The sequence below is a fragment of the Myiozetetes cayanensis genome, unplaced genomic scaffold (genome assembly GCF_022539395.1).
Source record: "Myiozetetes cayanensis isolate MyiCay16 unplaced genomic scaffold, myiCay2020 scf9, whole genome shotgun sequence".
NCBI classification, from domain to species: domain Eukaryota; kingdom Metazoa; phylum Chordata; class Aves; order Passeriformes; family Tyrannidae; genus Myiozetetes; species Myiozetetes cayanensis.
The window spans coordinates 31,844,735-31,866,904 of NW_026088185.1; the positions used below are offsets into that span (position 1 = coordinate 31,844,735).

The following is a 22,170-nucleotide window of genomic DNA, read 5'->3' on the forward strand; positions in this document are numbered from 1 at the left end:
TTCAAAAGACCTCTTTCAATACACCGAGCAGTAAATAATACACTGCAGACAAAAACAGATTGGTGTGAGACAAAAACAGATTAGTAGGATTTTGGAGAGCACTCTCCTCTATTTGTACATCGCCAAAGACACACTGGAGCCTTCTGAACAGTTACACGTTTGTTTGGGATTCAGTGCAAGAAACCACTACCCTGAAACATGATCATATCATGAGTTATCTTTGCCAAAACTCATAAATTCAAGCACAGAGAAAACATATTGGGTGTCTGGAAACAGTGGAGGTAATTTTTCCCTTCAGACCTAGTAGAGATTTTCACTATAATGAAAAACTCTGAGGTATCATTACAGAAATAAGTTGGGAAATTGTTTCCCAGCCAAAATTACTTGGATCTGCCTTATATACTAGGAAAAATACCCACTGAAATCATAAAAACTCTCTGGATTCACACTGTTAGCTTTCCATAAAGCCAGCTGTTGATACCCAATTATTTTAAATGCTTTGCAATGATCCCAGCTCATTTCCTATCTGGGTCACACAAGGCCCTAAAAGCCAAAGCACACAGGCAAGCTCAGAGGTGCAGGAACAGAAGCAGGAATGAGCTGCTGGCAGAGCCATTCACAGCAATTAGAGCTCAACAAGCACCTACAGACTGCCTAGAACAGAAAAATGTCTGGAATTGGGGTACCTACCCTCAAATGTCCCTGCCTCCAGGGGTGCCCAGCAAAAGAGGTATCTAAACTGGAGAGCTTTGCACAGCTCTGTCGACAGCATGAAGAAGAATATTTTCCACATGAAATATTTAGCCAGTTCTTTGGCAGCTTGATTTTTAATGAGGAAACACTTATTCCATAAAGGCAAAACATAAAGTGATTTAACTGAAACTTTCAGGAAGACACATTTTATCTAAAGATCAAAATTGTAAACTTGTGAAGCAAAACAGTGTACATTATCTATCATAGACATAGAATTAAATGAGCTCGGGTGACAAAAGTATATATATATATTTAGAACAAAACCAGGATTTTCCATCTGGAACTAAAACAAATATAAAAATCTTAGGATTTTTAACACAGGCTGGAAATACTGGTTTGCAGACAGTTCAAAGCTGTAGCTTTGATTTAAGGCTATCACACATTCACTGTGAGTAAGTGGACAAAACTAGCAAAACTCAAGATCACTGGGGAAAGCTGACCATACCTATTTGTAAAACAAATCTATCTAGAAACACCTACATATCTTTTTGCAAACATTTTTTTTTTCCCCTTTGTACACTGACACGCACACCAGTCTGTGAGAGAAATTTAGATTCTTCCAGGATGCAATAATATTCATAACAGGACATTTGAGAGGATGCCATGACTGACTCAGCAGGAGGTATTCACTATGCATTCTTGGTCTTGCAGGGTAAAGGAGTTGTAACAACACAGGGCATAATTTCTCTGTCTCTTCTCCCCAGGATTGTCTTCAAGTGGAATCATGCAACTGGGAGAGATGGAGGAAACTTGTGCTTCTCAGTGTGTGCGTTATGTTTAATTGCTGAAGGCACGAAGCATTTTAAAGGGTTTGTCAATAAAATCCCTGTTTAGTTAACCCCAATCTCTTCAGATCTCTTGTTACAGGCAGCCTTCTGCTCTTAACATCTGGGCAGGCAAAGCCTCCAATTATGTTGCTGCATTTGGTAGCTTACCAGACCTAGATAAGGGCCCCTGCTATATCCATTTCCCTTGGTGAGTGCTTATCCCTGGCTAGTCCGATGATCCACAGCCTTCGTGTCACAGCAAGGCTGGTAATTGTGTGGCACACACAGCGTGTGTGCACACTCACATTAAATCCAAAGCTGTCCATGACCTTTCCTCTTCTGTGGCTGGACTTACATCTGTCACAGCTGCTCTTTGTAATTGATGGGGAAGGGAAAAGGGAGAGAGCGGCCCAAGATCGCGGCCAGGAGCAGGATCACACCACTTGAGCTCTCTTCCCCTGCTTGCAGCCTGATCCTTGCTGGCATCTTTGGGGAAGAAGGCAGGAGGCTGCTGAGCTGGCTGTGGACCAGATAGCAGGCACCTGCCAGCTTCTCCCAAAGGCCCTGGGAAGCAGAACCTGGCATGCACACTGCAAATCATCAAAACTCCTCCAAACTAAGACATGGGGTTCCATCCAAAATACAGATCTGCTATTAGTCAAATAGTTCCACAGCAAAATTTCTCCTTAATATGTACCAAATTGAATAATATTTAAGAAAATCAAGTCTCAGCACATTGTCTCCTCTGTACTGAGGTGAAATTATGACTGTTTTCTTCCAAGCTTTGCTATCTAAATGCAAATTATCACAAACTTCTCACAGTTCAATCTCTGGAGTTTGTCAAGTTGAACACTTAACACCCTTTCTTCTTGATACACCTAAATTTTGTATTGTACTAGGTTGAAATTTCTTTTCTGAATAACTCTCAGAATTCATGCAGACATTTGTCTCTTGCTTTATCCTTCATTTTCATTTTTAGTTCCTCCTCTGCTGCCAAATCAGTATCTTTAAAAGCTTCTTAGAAGTTGTTGAGGATTTAATATTTTCACGTTAAATGTCTGTCATTGAAATCACCGAGATTCTGTAGCAACATAGACCAATTTCCCAGCTTTTTTAAAAGGCCATAGAATATCATTGCCCCCTGTTTTTTTCCTGGTCCATCTAGTAGCTAATTTGCAGGCATGAGTACAACCATCTTTTCTGTTCTCTGCACTTCTTACTTTTCCTTCACTTTTGTATCCAGTTCTGTGACAATGAACAAGGGCAGACCGGCTGCAGAAATCTCTCTTAAAGCTTTTATTTTAACCTTCAAGTCTCATATTTGTCACTTTAAGTTTATGTGCCAAAGACATGAGAAAGCAAAAGCCAGCAGTTTGTCAAAGCATGGTCTCTAGGGATGTGGATTCTCTTTCAGCTGTCACCATGTCACCATATACACCTATTGATGTGACTTCTGATGTGCAGCAACAAATGGTAAACAATTCCTCTCTTGGAGTACACTTCTGCCTGTGTTGATGGCAGTGCTTTTCATCAATAAGCAAACCATTGAGGTACCTTCCAGCAGGAATTATTCAGACTGTTGCTCAGGAACAATATGCTCCACACACTATTTCCTTGGTTTCAGTGTTGTGTACGAGCTTTTTAATTTTCGTTTCTCTTCAAGCACCTTCCTGCTGCTCACTGTTTATCCACATCTCCAGTTTCTGAAAAGGCTCACTAATTTCTATTGGTATAAGCTTTAATCAAAGCAATAGGTCACTACCTGTACCACTTCAAGCACAATTTTCAGTTCTTTCCTTGGCACTGGTACCTAATGGAGCCATTTCTTTACATTAGACCCAGCACTCATTTCTTCTAACATAATTCCCTGGGTTCACAGAATCCTTTTGAACTCGCAACCCCTGTTTTTTTTAGTTATGATGTTAGGTTTGCCAGGCTGCTCCAGAGTTCAAAAATAGGACTAACAGTAACTTAACTACTTGCCAGAATATCCACTGCTTTACCCACTTCTTTATTTTTGAATCTCTCTTTCCACAAATGAAATCCAAACCAGTCATCTCCACCACTGCTACATGGAAGTACCATCATTTGTCTTCCTTTGTGAAACTAGTGATTTTATGTTCTTTATCCAAGCTGATTTAGATTATACTACTAGTATCCTAGAAGCTCTGCTGTACTGGTAAATGATGCCCTGAAATCCATGCAGACCACAGTTTCCCACGTTGTTAGCATTAGGGATAGGCTAAAATTAAGCCTAAGCACTGCTGTCCCACACCAGTGGTTTCTCTTTTCTTCTCACCTCTCCCCACTTTCTGCTGTAAACTGACCCAATCAGATGGTTCTTCTCTTCTGCGTTTGCTTCTGTCTAACACACCAGAGCTCTTGACTCAACTTGTATTTCTTTGTAAATGCAAATGCAGACAAGTATGTGCTCTTGGCACTACATTTATAGATAGCCCCATTTCCTCAAAGTTCTGGTGTTAAAGGTACTGGGCATGCACAAGAAAATCTGTTCTTCTGTTTAGATGGTTTTTACACACTCTACCCACACAGGGATTTTCTTTTTCTAAAAAGTTTCAAGCAGATTTCAGGACTCTCTATTTTACAGACAGCTGATAGCACTTGATCCTTACTGTCAGATTAGCAGAACAGAATGATACTAACTTTGCTATCAAGAATATGCAGTGGAGTTGCAACCAGATGATCTTAAAGGTCCTTTCCAAACCAAATCATTCCATGATTCTATGAGTGGATTTTCCTTAGAATTCTATTTACTTAGTCCTTGTGTCAATTCCCTAACTTAGGGTTTTCCATATGAATGTGCAAACTTAAACCTATTGAATTAGCAGCACAACCTGCACTTCACTGGTGTTCTTTCCTGTATTCTGTCTTTATCTCAAAATTCTCCACTTGTCACCTTTATAAAACCATTCTCCTTAACTTACACTCCTGCTGTATACACTGGATGTTATGAATGTTTTAGCTTGCCTTTGCAAAACAATTTGAAAACTATTTGTTTGAGACTCACATTCTGTGTGTCTTTTCCAATGCTGCACCCTGCTTTTTGCGGTGCCAGATTAAACCCTTGGCACAGGTTTTCTTATTGACAGTGTATCTAGATGAATAAAATTGTAAATTATAAATTAACACACAAACAAAAATCCAAGTTTTGAGAGGATTGAAAATGCTTGCAGATTCATAGGGAACATGGCAGCTGTTTTTAGAGGGAAAGGATTATCAGGCTACAAAAGTTAGAACACTGGCTGACACCTGACAAGGCAATATGTTTAATGACACCTTTTATTTTAAAATGCTGGATTGTGTTATGTTACACAGTGATGTAAGACACGCTGTGAATGGCACAGTCATCTAGGAAAAAAAGATCAGGGCTATTCCCTTCACTAAATTTAATTCCCACATAGGAAGGCTTCCCCTTCTGCCTTGCTGATGCAGCACTTTCCACAGTTTTGCTGTAACGTCACATTCACTGTGACACCTTTCATCTGAAGATATCAAAGCAAGCCACAGACTCATGCTAATAACAGACTGCTCCTAGAATACTTATGAGGTAGAGAAATTATTACAATGTCCAATTTATTGATGAGAAAACCGAATCAGAATTTTATTAATGAGAAAACTGAATTAGTAATTTATTCAACTGAGTTAGAAATTGATTGGAGGTGACAGATGTCAGACTTAACCCTCAGACACCTGGCTCCCAGCCCCAGCTAACACAAGCACACTTCTCAACACCCTCCAATTCAACTCAGTGTTTTTTGCCCATGACACCAGTGGAAGCACAGGCTGATGAAGGCATCACTCCCATGCCCCAGTACAATTCATCACATTACACTCTACCCTTATTACAACAAAGTGGTGCCATTAAAGCTCATCCTACAGAGCCCCACAGGAGCGTGTGACCAGAATGAAAGCAGCAGGGCACAGTTCACGAGCCACCAGCGAAGCACTTTACCCCAGCTTGCTTTCAGGAGTAAAAGCCTCATTTTAAATAAAACAAAAACTTCTGCTTTGATAAATGCTGGCTGCTTCAAAAAGATATTCTGCTCTCAAATCTCCCCAGCTAAATGCCACCACAGCTGCAAGGGCCAACCATGTGTGTAGTCAGGCTGGGAATTATCCACATAAATAAAGAGCACAGCTTGAAACATTGACTTTTTCCTGATCAAAAGGGCCTGGGAGGCAACTGGACAGTTTGGATCAGGCAAAGGATAGGGCTTTTATTATTTTCAAGGAGCACCCCAGTGAATAGAGTAGCCAATGCAGCCCTGGTGGCAGTGATATGTTCTAACACACTCCTCATCCCACACAAATTACTTAAAAGCTTGGCTTGGGGTCTATTTAGTCGGGGTTTTTTTCAACTTTTCTTTTTAGTGAAGAATTTCTGTAGGGAAAACCTGAAATACAACCAATCCTTTCATTAGCCTTTTTAATAGCTTTCCTTGTCTAAGCTGCCTCCCTCACATACTGAATAATAAATTGCAAATATCAGCAAAGAAATCTTCTCACATCAAAAATGTGTTAATTTTACCCATATTAAGAAAGCATGTGCTTAAATGTTATTGAAGTATATTTTTTATTTTACTATGAATTTTCATATTAGTTTCCTCTTATATTCCAGTCTGAAACACAAAAAAAAGGGCACATAAAAATCCCTTTCCATCCTGTATTTACCTACTTTCATTCACTATTTTCAACTAAATATGCTGAAATGAAAGATTTAACATGAAAAAAATTAAAACCATGAAATGTTCACAGTTTCACTTTATAAAGCAGTTCTTTTTAACTAAACCTAAAGGATTTAAGGATTTAAGCCACACAATAAGCAAAACGTTCTTCAGAAAGAACTCTTTCTCTTTTAGCAGAAAACAATGTGACATGGAGGTATGTGACAGCTAAGCAATGTATTCCAAATAAATACATTCCAACAATAATATGAATCTTGCAGTTTACTTTCATGCTAAAGAGTAGTGTGGCAATAACAGCAATGGTTTGGTCTCACTTCTTACACAGGTGTTTTGATTGGAATCAGTTGGCACAACAAAGCTTTATAAACCCAAAATACAGTGGCGTGGTAAGGTAGTATAAATTTATATTGAAACTGTAAAAAGTGTCTCCTCCTTCAGTGGTATGTTTTGGTTTTTAAATACCAGGTAGAAATTACAAAGATATTATTTTCTGTAACTGATCTCATAGGATTACCTGTAAGAATTGCTATGAAATTAATATTTTGTAGCTATTTCACCTAAATCTAAGCTATGAAACATTAACATCACTGCAGGCTTACCTGCTTTGTCTGCAAATGTAAATGAGTGGGTGTATAATAAATCTCCAACATGTTGCCAATACTGGAAGGTGACAGAGCAATAACAGCCATTGGCTATACCAGAAATTTCTGTAATACCACCTGTGACACTATGACTAAAAGCTGATAGGGATCTAATTTCTCTGAAGCAAATAGCAAGATGCCCTTTTGACCTGGGCAGCAGTACTACCAATTCCTCTAACTGCATTTCTGCCTTCTCTGAATAGTGGTAGGATTCTGGATCTTGTTAAAATACACAGTTTCGAATTACTAACTTCCAGTAAAGTATTAATTCATGAGGTCCATCGTTACTCACTTAAAAAAAAAAAAAAAAAAAGCCCTCTATGAAGCACACTTTATGAACACGTTTGAGCATCTATATTTTTTAATTTTAAATGGTTTATTTGCCTCCTTTGTAAAGCTTATCCCTCCAAGACACCAGCTGGCAAGAGGTAGAGTAGTATAGGAAACAACACAGAACTCTTCTCCTTTATCTGAGGTGATAAAAAAGTTGTTACTGTGTCTGTGGTGTAAGGAAGAGTGTTTAAACATCTACGAAAATTCTCACTGTTTCAAGGATGTCTTTAACATGGATTCTCCTTATCTGAAGCCTGAAACTTATTGTTTCATGGGATAGGCCTGGATACAAAACTGTCTGATGAAACTCATGGTCATATTTTGAAGACCCAAATCCATATTCTAAGGAGTTGAAAGTCATGTCTTTTCTTCAGAAACAACTCTTTCCTTTTCTCACTCTTCCATAGAATACCATCATGGCCTACATATTCAGAGTCTAAGAGAGATGAGGTAGGAAGAGGAATTTTTTTTTTTTTTTAAAACATCACTGTGCAATATTTGTAGATTAACTCATGGAAAAACGCATTCCAGGAGAAGATTACAGTCTGATGCAGATGGGAAAAGCAGCACAGCTGGGCAGGGTGAGGAATGTTATCAGAAATGCCTGTTTGTATCTCACAGTACAAAAGTAGAAACATGTTTTCTTTAAACACACAGAAATCATAATTCTTTCTGGGATACAATAATGCTGGAAGGACAAGCTGCATTTGAGCAAATCAAGGCAAGATTTCCCCAGCAAAGTGTCCAGTCTTGGATGCCTGAGGGGTTAAAACACAAAACCTTTGGGAAGAGAAAGGACAAGAGAGGCACAAGAGCTTACACAAGCAAGGACTGGACTAAAGCACAATGCTCGACTAGAATTTGGTAATACAAGATAATAAACACAGACATCATATGATATGAAGGCAATAATTAAGATGAGGTATGATAGAACAAGAATTTGGGGAAAACAAGAGGAATACAAAGGGCTTTGCTTTGCCTGATTGAACTCCGTGGAGTCACAAGACATCTGGTGTGATTTACTAACAGGCTGCTGAAGGCATTTGAATCTCAAAATGTCTCTTCCAAAACAATGAAGAGTGCTCAAAAGTTTCTAATTATGTATGAACAACTGATCTAGTTGCAGATATTCTACTCAACATAAAGCTTCATAGACACTGACCTGCAAGACACCAGAACTGCAAATGGATGAGTGCACCGAGAAACTCAACAGGCAAGAACAACCTGCGAGAGCCACCCATAGCAAAAGACACTGTTTTAAAACTGGATGTGTCCAGCTGATTCCATGATGGGTTTATATATCTAAAATATTGAAATATTGCAATATGTCTTTACTTCACGTGTTTCCTTCAACACTTGCACACCAATATGGGTTAATTAGCCATGTGCCTTCAGCTGGCACATAGTAACATTAATTCATGCCAGCCAGTGCTTGAAGACTGATTTCAGCTGTGTAATCTCCCACCCCAGTTATCACTTACTGGAGAGCAGGGACCATCTCATACAGCCACAATTGCTGTTTCTCCTCCAATTAAGTCCTTATGAGCATTTTAATAAGCACTAGCACTTTTAACATACACAAACCACTTTTGATGGTGTTACACAGCATTCCCTATGACACTGGTAAATGTCTCTCTCTACTCCCCCCATACTGGTATAAAAGGGTAAGAATTAAACCTAGTACACTATCTTGGCTATAAATCAAATCCAAATTTGCAATAGGTGGGACTGGAAGCCAGAAATATCTAGTTCCTTGTTCCCATCCACAGAACAGATCACACAGTCATCTCAGGGAAATGAAAGTTTTTAACTTAATACATTTAGTAAAGGCCAAATCTAGTCCATTACATGAGTGTAAACATTTAGGGAAAAACAGTACTGATTTGCCATACTAAGCAATATCTTTGTGCAAAATTCACAACAGCTAGAATTTCCCTTGGCTTTCAGTACCCAGTTTCTATGAGTATTATTTTCTCCACATAAATATTGACAGTTCATGGCTGATTGTTTGGACCACAGCAGTACATTTTAGCTGCAGGATTTAGGCTGAAGTCTGTTTTGGGGGTGTGCATGCCTAGAACTTACAACAGAGGTTGGCCCTGGGAATAAACATACTTCTGAGCAGACAAAACCTTCCGGATTTTTTTTGGACTCTGATTATATTACATAAAATTGTGAGTTCACACCAAACCTACCTTCTCTACCCACCAGCTTGAAACAGTTTTAAAGCACTGAGAGAATGATGTGGTCTGCTGACTGCATGCAAGCTGAGAGGGAAGGTTTTGTTGCAGGCTGAACAAGCTAAAAACAGTTACCTCTCACCATCAGAGCCCTGATCTGCATGTCCTGAACAGGAGAAGCTTAGGCAGTTCCTCATAAGGATTCTGAGAGCAGCTTAGAGTCAGGGCGAGAACTTGCTACTCTTCCTACTTTTATATCTCTCCAACTGATGTTATTTTTCAAACTAAAGGGATGTAATTCATCATCATCAGAAACAGTGACAAAAAAAGGCAGACCCCTTTTAAAACATGCTCTGCACATTTCTTCACTGGCCAACTAACACACCCTGGAGAAGTGCAGACCTTGTAGCTGAGGCCCAAGGGACATAAACAGAGTTCTTGAAGAGGCAGACACCTGGGAAGGTGGTACTGCTCCACTAGCCCTGATAAAGGGCACAGCAGGTGAATGAAGAGCATCAGTGGATAGACTGAAACCTACTCAGTGCATGTTCACTGCATTTACTGTGCCACTGAGCCTTTACTTTAGGAAAAAAAAAAAAGCCCAAACCATAGTTTTAGGATAAGATGAAAACAACTACATAGTTGTAATAATGAGTAAAATTCAAGGTAGGCTACTCATCTTAAAATTTGCTTGAGACTTCTGGTCACCATAAATTAGAGCAACACATTACATCATGGGAATACAGAAATCAGATCAAAGAGAGGAAACAGAGGAGTTTCCATTTTCTAGGAGGTCTCTGTAGCTTTTTAGGTGAAGGAAATCTCAGCAGCAGACTGCAATGTAGGTGAGGCAGGAGTGGGTGGCCAGAGTGGGCTGTGGGCAGCTCAGGTAATGGGGTTAGCAAAGGGGTGGATGAGGCCTTGCTACCCAGCATTACAGGCAACAGGGCTGGGGTCCACAGTTACCATCTGTGTGTAAAGGGATGTTACAGGAGATGAGAAATACCTGCTCAAGGAGCCATTGGGGATGAGGACTTTAAATGCCTATTGGTACATTCTGCTTGCTAATTCTCTGGAGCCCTGTTACGCTGCTGCTGTCCTTTTCTTCCTCTAATCAAGTACTTTTTTGTGAATCATTTGACTTGTTATTTATGAGTGGCATTGGGCAAATTTTAATATTTTGTGTCTTTCATGTAAGAAGCCAAACTGGTGTTCATTAGTGAACTCTAAAATCTAAATCCAGCCCTTTGTGGCTACCAGTGCCAAATCCATCTGCTTCCATTACTTCCCAGTATCAATCTCAGCCATACCCAAAAAAAAAAAAAAGAAAAAAGGTAGCTCTATTAACAACAACCTTCTTCCTCAGATCACCTCTATTAATGTCAAAGAGATGGCATGGGTTTCTTTGGCTCTCTCAGCTTTGCTTGTTTCAGTATTTGCAGACAAGCCTGCTGAGAACTTGACATGGGTATATTTATCCTTGAACACAACTGTTCAGCATTCATGAGCATTTTCCAGTCATGTGTCCACAGCACAGCTCAAAAACTCCTTGTTCATCTCAGTCATCATTTGAAAACATTAACTAAAAATAAATTAGAATTCAATCTCTAATTAATGTAAACCCTATGCATAGCAAAAGCAATTATTTAACAGCATGTGACATTTATATTTATCTTGCAGTTGATATTAGAGAAGTTTACACATTCACTCTGATGAAAAAGTTTTTCTTTGTGTCCTTGATAGTGAAATAAACATTTCTGATTATCTGACCTCAGCAACCTACAGCTCTCATAAGCTAAGTGTGAAGCAATACAGACTGATCCCACAAAGGCTGAGTAGTATTTTAATTACAAGTTTGCTATATTGGTATAGATTCCTTCCTTGTGTAAATCCAGCAAATTCAGGGACATTTTTATGTATAATGACAAGTTTCTATTGAGGATGCTGTAAAATTCCTCCAGTACTTTTTCTCTGAGGAATCTTAATAATCACAAAAGGTTATGATATTGTGATGAATAGATAAACATTTTTAAAATTAATATAATCATTAGTATTGCCTATTAACAACTAAATATGACAGAAGATACATTCAGTAAATATTCATTCTTACCACAAGACTGCTGTCCAGAGAAAGTCTTTTCCCAAATTCCCTTTTCTGTAGCTGTCTTTTTCTCTCCATAGCTGAGGTTATTTGTTTTCCTTTTGATCAACTTGAAATGTCAGTCTATTTCCAGCATCACTGAAAAAAAAAATTAAATGCACATTTCAATATTCTACTTAACAGTTTCAGTCTTTCCTCATTAACTTTGTAATAACCCAGCAGCTAATGACTTTGTGTCTCTAGTAGGCTGTGTTCCAGAAACAAATTTTCTGTGCCAAAAAAAGCTAAACTCTCCAAACAGAAATATTACCAATGTGTTTGGGTTGCTTCTCAAAGAAAAAAAAAAAATCTGCTACTACTGTCTTTATCAATACACCCATGTTTCCATAGTCTCTTTTGAACTGGGCTGGAAGCTGGATTTGCAGAGCCAATGAACTACCTGGGGCCGGGGAGGGGGAGGGAAGCAGTTCATTTCACATTAATTGCACTTCTCAGTAAGCCTTGCCTGTTGGCACATCTGTGCTGCTACTGTGATGTACAAATTTTGGATCTAATCCTGAAGAGTTCTAAAAGCTTTCAACTCCCATTATCCTTAATGAGAGACAAATGCCCTCAGCACTTTCCTTAAGTTTTTGAGGTCAAAGATTCTGCTGTGATAATCTGACAGTCCCACTGCCTGTACAGAGCAGCCAGGGAATTCAACCCACAAAGGTATCAAAAAGGGAATTAGTCCTTCCATTTTCATAGGGTTTGGCAATTCCTGGCCAGTGGTTTCTACTAAAACCAAGCCACTGCTTACACTTAAAAACTACCATCTCCCCCTAAATGTTCTTGTTGATACATCTATCTAAAGATTTAGCTTGTACTTTAAGGTAATATTTATTGTTTGTGATTCAGGGACATGGGCGAAGTTAATGAATTTATTCAGTATTTACAGAAAATAGTAGAATAATAACAGGAATCAGAATCTAGCCTAAAGTAAGGCAGGCAGACATGCTCATACAGAACCAAGTACAATCTTCTCTTAGTGAATGTATTTACTATATCAGAGGGCAACACATTCTGTATCTCTTAATCTGGGCTAACACCCACTGACTGAAACAAAAACAGAATTAGGCAATAGAAAAATCGGTCTGCTTCTGATCCTTTTTGCATATTGGGAACATCAGCTTGGGTCACACACAGGTGATGCATGAATACCACTGGGCTTGGCTGTAGGACAGCGCAGCTGGCATTCCCAAAAGAAGCCTTGCATGTGCCCTCCAGATACATTTGCATGCCTATGGATAGACTTGACTTCTCTTGCACCTGTGAAAGACCCCATCTGTCACTGTGGGGATATCAAGCGGATAAAACCACCACAACTCCTTCCTCGAGCTGACCCCGAATGCTCTGCCATGAGGGCTCATAGGAGCCTGAATATGGGTCAAGCACAGGCCGCCTGCAAGGAGAGCAGGATGCCCCAGGCTCAGGCACTGAACTAGCTGGAATTCAGAGGGCTCCCAGAGTCCTGTAAACTAGGATCAATGTGGGCGTCACACTGGGACTGCTCTTTTAAAAAAACACTTCCCACGGGGAAACCCTAAGTGGTCCAACTACCAAACCATCCAGTGGTGAATTAAGTCTTCTATTGAACAGCACCTGGTGTCTCCTATATGCTTCTTTTATACTTCTCATTTATACTTATGCAAGACCAAAATTCAGGCCATTTTCTCCCAAACAGATGAAAATTAGCCTGTCAACTCTTTCATCCAAAGAACACATGCAATGAGAACATTTAGCCACAATGGTAGGAAAATCTCAGTTGTTGCACTGTGATCATTCCTGGCTTGTAGGTTTGTTCCAGGTTTACCTGTAAGCCCTTGTTAGCTTTTTTTTGTTGTTCCGATCCTAAAGCTACACATCTTATTTAATTCAGCCAGTAAGGAATTTCAGTGGTGTGCTATCACATAATTCCCATTGTTTCTTGATTAGCTACCATGTCTCAAGAGAAACACAATAGATTTAAACAAACACATCAGCAATTTATTACATTGTTTTTGTGATTATGCCAGAAATTAACAAAAGAATGACCTTATGTAATCTTTATATCATTCTTCTGTGCACGCATCATGCCTGGAGAGCAGGACTTACATCAAGGGAGCCTTTGTTGAGCACAGAACCACTTAGGAATGAGCGAGTGAGAACTACAGTTGGAGCCAATGATCCCCATAGAAGGTCAAGTATTTAGTATGAGTAAGTGCCTGAAGTTTCTGCCTGCAAGTATTTGGTGGAACCACCCCAAATTCTAGTTTAGAAGTAAAAGGAGAAAGGATTATTATTAATTATTCCTACAGTTTATATGCTGCCTTGGGCACTTGAGGGAGTGGATTTACTGTAGCCATTCCTAGCACAGCACGTGGACCTACTCACGTACTGGTGAAGCAACTTCAGACCTGCAGGCTCCAGTTCTCCCCCCCCACACCATGGGAGCTCCTATCTCTGCACGTTACCATTAGCAGGCTGTCACAGATCTCTCCTGAAGAGTTAACCACCTAAGGCTAAACCCATTTAAAGTTTTGAATCACAGGCAATTATCAGACAAGATAATACAATACATCACCTGTACCAACATATGTTAGTGCCTCAAAGCACCCAACTCAGGAGGCCTTTAAAGAAAACTGATCATCAGAGTGAAGAACTTAAGAAAAACAGAACAAGTTTCCATCTTGGAATGTTCATTTTTGTGCATCATACTGCTTGTCACAGAGAAAAAATTACCCTCATGGGTAAATCTCTCTTCCTCTGAGACCAACCAAAAGACTAACAACAACTCCAAATGGAGCTAACACATCCACTGGGAAGTTCAGCAGAGGAGAATAGCTCTCCAGATGGAAGAGTCTTGAAATGAGAAAGCTCTTGGAACCAGTTTGCCCAAACATCAGAAACAGTATTTTTGTGTTACCAAGAGAACAAACTGTAGAAATTTGTCTGCCTTCCCTGACCAATTTTTGTGTCAGTCTGTTTACAGAAGAGACCCCAGTGATCTGCACTCAGACCCTGACAGTCCCATTTAAATCAGCTGAACTGTGAACTATTGCAAACTCCCTTCTGATTTATCGTGTTTTCACCAATACTGCACTCGCATATGTGCATTGCCAAATCTTTGGGGGCACATCTTCTAGTGCTGAGGAAATTTTTCTGCTGTAGGACTCTCTTCTAAGGGATTACGGAGTTCATCTGTGCTGAGCACATGGGGGAAGACACTGAATTTTAGAAGCAGTCAACGATTAAGCCTGTAGCTTCAAGAAGTGTATGGGGATCAGTCCAAGAGAATGCAGGTCCCAGATGTTTGCTTATTGTCTTTTCAGATTTGCACTGAGTTTGGGAAAGAACGTTTTGTATGGACACAGGAAAAACTCTCAGGGGGAGACCTAAATGGGATCTTGCTTCAGTGTGGTATTACCCTCGCTGTTCATAAACCAGCAAGCCGGAGGCATCAGCTTGATTATGTATCCTAAAGTGCAGTATTTTTAGTACTCAGTACAAGAATGTTCATTACTTTAGGAGATGGCTCTAAAAGTATGCCCTGAAGGAATGGTGTGATTAACATAGAAAAGCACTCTAAAATCCGTGCAAGAAATTTTTTGGATTATAATACCCTCTTCATTTCTAGCAGTAACAAAGGATGATTGATGTATATTGCTTTAGCTGATGAAAACGTACAGCGTTATATTCCTTAGCATCCAAGATATTTTCAGACAGTTTAAAACTGCAGTTACATTTCCACAGAGCTATGCCAACATATGCCAGCTGGGAACCAGCACAGGGTATATATCTTTTTAGTAACTGGAAATGGACTGTATTTATTTTTCTTTCTCTTATAAATTTGTATAAACTTAACAGTTATGACACATGACAAAAATGTCAGCTCTGCAAACTAGCATCCAGGACAGATATAAGGCAGCCTCCCCACCTTCTGCTTTACACACCTTAATGCTGGCAGAAGGCAAAACACCTGTGGGGCAGCAAGGTATTCCTTCTCAGCAGTCTGCTTGCCTTTCCAGGTGTTAACAAGAGGACAGGATTTGTGATGTGGATGTGTAACTGCTGGATAACAGAACGGGGCCAGAATTATACAGTGATCACCTTTAAATGCTTTGATAGTCCTACTTGTTTGACAGCCAGGCTTTAAGACTGAGAGGAAATAACCAGAACTAGTATTATCCCTCAGCAATGAAATGGGAAGGAAAATAATATCACTGGCATAGGTCAGGAGGCAGCGATGAGAAAGCAAAGATTGTCATCAATGCAAATGTTAGTTAGAATGAACAGGTGACCTAAAGGTGAAAGATTTTATATCTCATTACCAATCTGTGAAGTGATTCAGTTTCCTAAGCACCTAATTGAATTGAATTGAATCTGCCATTGTCTGGCTGTGTTTCCTTTGCCAGCTCTGGTACTAACACCAATGTGCATATGCTTGCTTTTGTTGTGGTCTTTGTCAGAAAAGTACAGTACAGTATAGTTTGTCAGGGCCTCTCAGATCTGGAAGAAAAAGAGGATTCCAGAATTAAGGAGTTGCTGTTTGTTCAACAGATCAACAATACGTTCAGCTCTATGAAATCACTGTATTAATCTTGCCAGCCATGGGCCAGTCAAAAAATGTTTGGTTTGTGCTAAGGAATTTAATTATTTTCTTTGTTTTGGTTTGGTTTTTTTTCCAAATGGTAGTGTTTTCAAACCATTAGAGCAGGAAAACAGAAAACTGCACCTTCATAAAAGATGAGAAAATTCTGCCTAGTCATTAAAAGGCAGGCATTAAAACAGTTTCATTAACACACCCTTATCTCTTCCCAATAGGATATTTAGCCAGGTCATGACTTTAAATAACAAAGTGGAAAAAAAAATTCCTAAATTCTCTTTTGAGTTGATGTTTCAAAACTCAACATTCAGGAAACAGGATACTACAGAGACATCAGCATTTCTGCAACCTGAAATTCAGCTAAATGCTTTTTGTTTTGCCCCAGTGTATTTCAGAGCAGTGCCATGAGCAGGCCCTGCCTGCCTAATGCCCAATACTCCCAGGTATTTGCTTAGGCTGGTCAGCAGTTCATTAGCACTAATGTATGTGTCGTGCACTCACACCCACTGGATTAGGTTGCTATTTAGACAAGCAAGCTGCATTTTTGCAGAGAGGGAAGGAGAATGTGCCATGTGCCAGCATTAATGAGTTAATTAAATTAGAAAAATTCCAATGCAGGAAGCTAAAATGCTTAGATGAGTAGAATATTATGGGAATTACAAGACAGCAAACACAGCACTGCTGTACCATTCTGCCTACATACCTAGGTGTTGAATGGCTTGGGAAAATTATATTAAAAAATATGCCAAGTCAGTCAGAAATATCTGGACAGAATAATATTTTTAATAATAGTTCTCTTTCTTCATTTTCCTGTGGGATAATTAATTTTTATACACCCCAAATTTCTTACAATCTCTAAAACTGTTCCAAAGGATATTCACAGAATACATTGAGTTGGAAGGGACCCACAAGGATCAGTTAGTCCCACTCCTGGAACTGTACAGGCAGAACATAGAGTCAGACATGCCCTGAGAGTTATTTTTGACTCAAAACACTCCCTAATCCAGTGGTCCTCTAGTTCTGATTGAAACCTGTCCAGTGGTCACAGATTCACATTATGGAATTATAAAACAGCCTGGGTTGGAAGGGATCTTAAGGATTACCTTGTTCCAGTGCCCACACCACGTGCAGGGATGCCATCCACCAGACCAAGCTTCTCAAAGCCCCATCCAACCTGGCCTTCAACACTGTGCCAGGCCTCCACAACTTACCTGGACAACCTGTTCCATTGCCTCGCCATCCTCTGAGTAAATCATTCCTTTCTAACATCTAACTTAAATCTCTCTTCTTTTACTTTAAAGCCATTCTCCCTTGGCTGACATGCACCAGGCCATGAAAAAGTAGCCCCAAGGAAGTGTGGGAAGGGACAGAGCCATTCAAGGAACCTCCTCATCTTTTACCCTGCCTTGGCAGGGAGCTTGGACTTGATGATCACCTGAGGTCCCTTCCAACTCTAATAATTCTGTGATTCATTATAATTTTTTTAAAAGTACAATGACACTGACACCTGGCAGTCTACAAAGAAACTGTGGGTTGACAAATTTGAGAGCCAAATGCTGCAGATCTCTCCTGCCCTTACCCTACCCCTCAAAAGGGAATCAGTAGAGCATGTAGGACAGTCTCATTTTTGACTAGGGATCACTTGCCAGCAAAGAACAGACCCTTAGTACAATGTTCTAGAAACACAGCATTTTAAAAATAAAACATCTCAGCCATAAATTCCACCCTGCTTCAGAAACAGTTTTCAAAATACATTTATGCTTTCTACATGCAAGATAATCTTCCATTTATTCAGCAAACTAAACAACCAGTAAAGCTTTCTATAGCACTGCTCCTAGGATTTAAACAAGTTAAGATTAAGGTCTTAAATCCAGCAAACCTATCTGTGTGCTCAAAATAATACCAGGAATTTCAATACATCAGAAAATAAAGAATATGGCATTAAAGATGTTATTACTACGACAGCTGTCAAGATGAATTGCATGAGAAGCATTTAAAAGATTTATATCTCAGTATCTCACTAGGTTAATTAAATGGATGCATGCATTCATTTAAGAGGATAAGGTGGGTTGCAGTGACATAAAATGAGAGGGCACAAGATTATGTTCGTTCAGCATTAACAAGAATGGGTTGAACCAATATAATTTCCGTATTCTGTAATAAGCATGATTCATCCATTGCCATTTTCAGCTCTCATTTTCTTTCTGGCAAAAAGAAGACTATGAACATTTATAGACTAACATAATCAAAGCTTTAACCTTTTCAGTGTTTTCTATTTGGATTGGCTGTCCATTTTTATCATAGGATTTCAGGGCCATGCCTCAGGGAGGAGAAGAATCGCCAGTAAATTACACCAAAGAATGCTGGAAAGGTCAAAGGATTACCCTCCCCTGTTTGCTTTTATGGGACATATGAAGAATTCATATCACTCAATAAAATTATTGAGACAAAAATGATGAAAGATAAGCAGATAGAATGCATGAATCTGTTGTCGGGACAGCATGGAAAAAAGGATATATTACCGTGTTACCATCAATAAAAAACAGATTATGACAATGGTGTTTCTATATCCTTAGCTCCTGCAGTGAAATCAAATCCTTCAGAACACTGAAAGACCTGTAACCAAGTAAGAGATATCCAAGAAAAACTGTGGCTATTCAGGCTGAAGAAAACCTTAGACCCAAAGCTCCCATTTCTTGGATCAGTTTCTAACCACTCATTATTATATATTACTTATTACTATATATTATTATAAGTTATGTGATATAGGTTATTATGTGGTAAATGCAGATTCCCTTAGCCACTGAGCTTCTTCCAGCAGTGTTTTGCTGTCTAGGCTGTGAACCTGCAAATGACATGCTCTGAACACAGCAACAGCAGCAGCTGCCTCTGGGGGCTTCAACACACATTTGTCTCCCTTGGGAACCACAGCCAAGTTTAGGTCAGAAACAGGCAGTTCCAGGCACCTGCAGAAGATGAACTCCAGGACCTGAGGAAATTTCACTGCCTCTAGTCACAGATCTAAAGGGATATGTGGAGATTTTGAGGTTCAAAAACAAACGCCCCATTTACATTCCAATAAAAGACTCCTCTAGCATCAACTAGGTGCAGCTTCTGTAATTTAGTACATCATTATTAGAGCTAGTTCTTCTCATAGTAAAATGGTTGGCTGGTAGCAGAGATCCAGCAAGAATTTAATCAAACACTGAATTACAAATCTTCATCAGAGGCAGTGGCATTGGGTTCATCTGGTATGTTACAGTATTCAGAAAAATACATTCAATTAAATACAGTATCTGAATCAGTCTGACAGACAACGAACTGGAGGAAAGAATTTAAAATACACAGTCAAGTTTTCTACACTTTGTTCAGTTTGATTTGTGTTTTCTTCTAGTTATGCTTTGATTGGTATAATCAAGGCACTACTCAAGAAAGTCTAAAACTTTCAGAGCTATACGTAAGACCTGTATCAAGGTCGCTGTTGCAAGCAACAGTGGATTGATAATTCGCTTTTTGAAACTAGAACTAGGAGCTTGTGAAACGTGCCTAAAGAGCCCTTCTTCTCCAAGACAGATGCATTTCAGTCAGCATCTCTTTTGCCTGCCCATCTGTTGTAACCAGAGTCCAGAGGGACCACTAAAAATCATCGGTTCAATGTGCACACTCCACCCCTTCCACCTGCACTGCTAAAAGGGATCATGTCTGCAGTGGTCACAGGATGGCTCTGTGCTCTGAACACACACTGTCAGACACCAGAGACTGAATAGACTTGGGAGATTTTGCTCACTGTTACCTCTCTTGTTTCTCATTCACTCATTTTGCAGTCTGTGCGCTATAAAATATTTTGCTACAAATATTTACTAACAGTACATTTTGGTGAAAGAAAGTTTTGTGAGATGAAGTGTCCCAAATGACTGTGAGTCATTTTGGTCCTCCTTGGCAGCAGAGATGAAAGGAATGAAAGATCATTTATTTACTGTTGTATTCCAGCTCACAGATATGAGGAATTATTAAAAAGTCTTAATGTAGTGACAATGCTCTGACATCTGGCTTTACTCCACAGAGCATTGAGTAACACTTCAAAATGCTCACATGGCTCAAAGGAAAACTCATAAGAGAAAGTAAGTACTGTAAAAATGTTTCCTCAGTTATTAGCAACATCTTCAGTATCCAGCTCTGTACATCCTCCTTAGATAACCAAAGTCATGTGCATCAGAGGGAAGGTTTCAATGTCTGGGCTGCAGAATTTGTTTCTAATGAATCTGGGGCTTTGTGGGTTGTAACGTGGTGTCTCACTCACCTTGCTGTACAGACAGTCCTGGTGGGCCAGGAGCTATCCTTATGTTACAGGAAATAACCTCATAATGAAGGTATTAGTTCAACACCAACCCAGAAAAGAAGCTGAATCAAGCTTATAATCCCTTTCTGTCCTATGAAAAATAAGGGAAGATAAGGTACAGTGAAATATATGTCATGCCTCCATGACCTGGGAAGAGGGTAACTGAGAAAAGGTTTAACTCATCTATTTACATAGTGTGAAAATAGCTCTTCCAGTCCAGCATGATTAAAGCCCACCCTGGGAAAAACAGCCCCAATCTCTTTCAACCAAGCCAGAACCGAGCCCCTGGTTTGAAGGAATAGAGTGTAGCAAGGAAAAACAGAAAGAACATGCAGCCTCATCAGGATTAGCAACTTCAGGTGCTTCCCACACAGAACACCATATGTGTATCTATCAGAAAAATTCTTCTTATATTACTTATTTTGCTGTGCAAATACCTTCAGAATCCTGTAAATCTGTACAGCTGGGCCAGTTATATCTACAGCTACAGCTTCTTGGACTCCGTGGTCACCTCTTTTCACTGCTACAGGCAAGCCTTGTAAGGGATGCAGTACCAGAGATGAATTTGGAGGTGCCAGAACTAATTTAGCTCCTGCAAGGATGGGCACTGAAATCTTTCAGCTGGCTCCTCGGCTGCTCAGCCTTTGCAGAAGTTAGAAGTCTACTCTCATTTCAGCTGACCCAACATCATCTAAGGATCGGACCCAAAGGAATTCAACTTCAATTCCCACGTGCACTTCAGCAGGATCTGTACTTCATACTCACGGTGACCAGAAAGGGGTCACCCAAGGGTACGACTTCAGCTCTACCACCTTCAGGTTTTTTGTGGGATGTGTTCCCTATACTGCAATGAGAATACATAAAGAAAAACTCCAGGGATATATCCCAGCCAATTTAAATTCACTTTATTCTTACACAACAGAGCATGTAGGACTATGGGATACCAAGACCGTAAAATTAAAAGGAATGGATTGATTAAACTCAATCTTCAGCTTATGGCCAAGAAAACTATTATGAAAACATTAAAAATGAAGGATGTCCTGTCCTCATCCATATTTTCTTAGATGGTGACAGAACACTGCACAGTGTTGGCATCCTGAGCCCTTCACATCTCTTTTTCTCTGCAATTCTAGAACACTCTTATCTCAGTCGCTGAATTTAGGACTGAAAGGATAGAGACAAACTTTATGGAATTCAGACAATAGCAGCTAAGATGATTAAAGTATTGACTTGGTGGGAAATGATTAACAAGTCCCTTCAAAGCAGTTTCAAACAATGACAAGGAGGAAGCTAAAATGGGAAGGAATGACCATCCCCACAAGTTTGAGGGACTAACACCAGAGACAGAGGAAAATTGATTAGGTTTATTGACAGTAGGTTGAAAAGAAATAAAGAAGGGGAAGTGATGCTGAGTATCTGAAGAAATTACCTAAAGTGAAATCCAATGCAGAGAATCAAAGAAACACTTGTCATAGGAAAAAATAAGGCAAGACAAAGTACTATAAAAAGCACTGAAAGTGAGCATGCTGCCAGAAATGAGGTGTCCAACAACCCAGATAGGGAAGAAAAGAGTGCTCTCAGCCTTTCTTCTCAGAGTCTCTCTCTATACAATCATGTGGTTCATTATATTAGAGACAATTAGAGTTAAAGGCTTTGCTTGAGGGAAAAAAAAAAGTGCTACCCCATCCTTCCCCTCCATGCCATCAGCTGCCAGCAGTAGTTACTC

At 39.6% G+C, this 22,170-nt stretch overlaps 1 protein-coding gene across 9 annotated transcripts in view; it reads right to left on the reverse strand.

Annotated features, from left to right (window-relative positions):
* The window catches only part of NCKAP5 (NCK associated protein 5), a 396,774-nt gene that overhangs the window by 339,389 nt on the left and 35,215 nt on the right, over positions 1 to 22,170 (reverse strand). For all 9 annotated transcript variants that reach the window (XM_050339951.1, XM_050339949.1, XM_050339948.1 and 6 more), the window contains one exon: positions 11,491 to 11,619. In XM_050339951.1, the coding sequence (XP_050195908.1) occupies positions 11,491 to 11,559 (69 nt within the window). In that variant the 5' untranslated portion in view covers positions 11,560 to 11,619. The remainder of the gene's footprint in view (positions 1 to 11,490; positions 11,620 to 22,170) is intronic.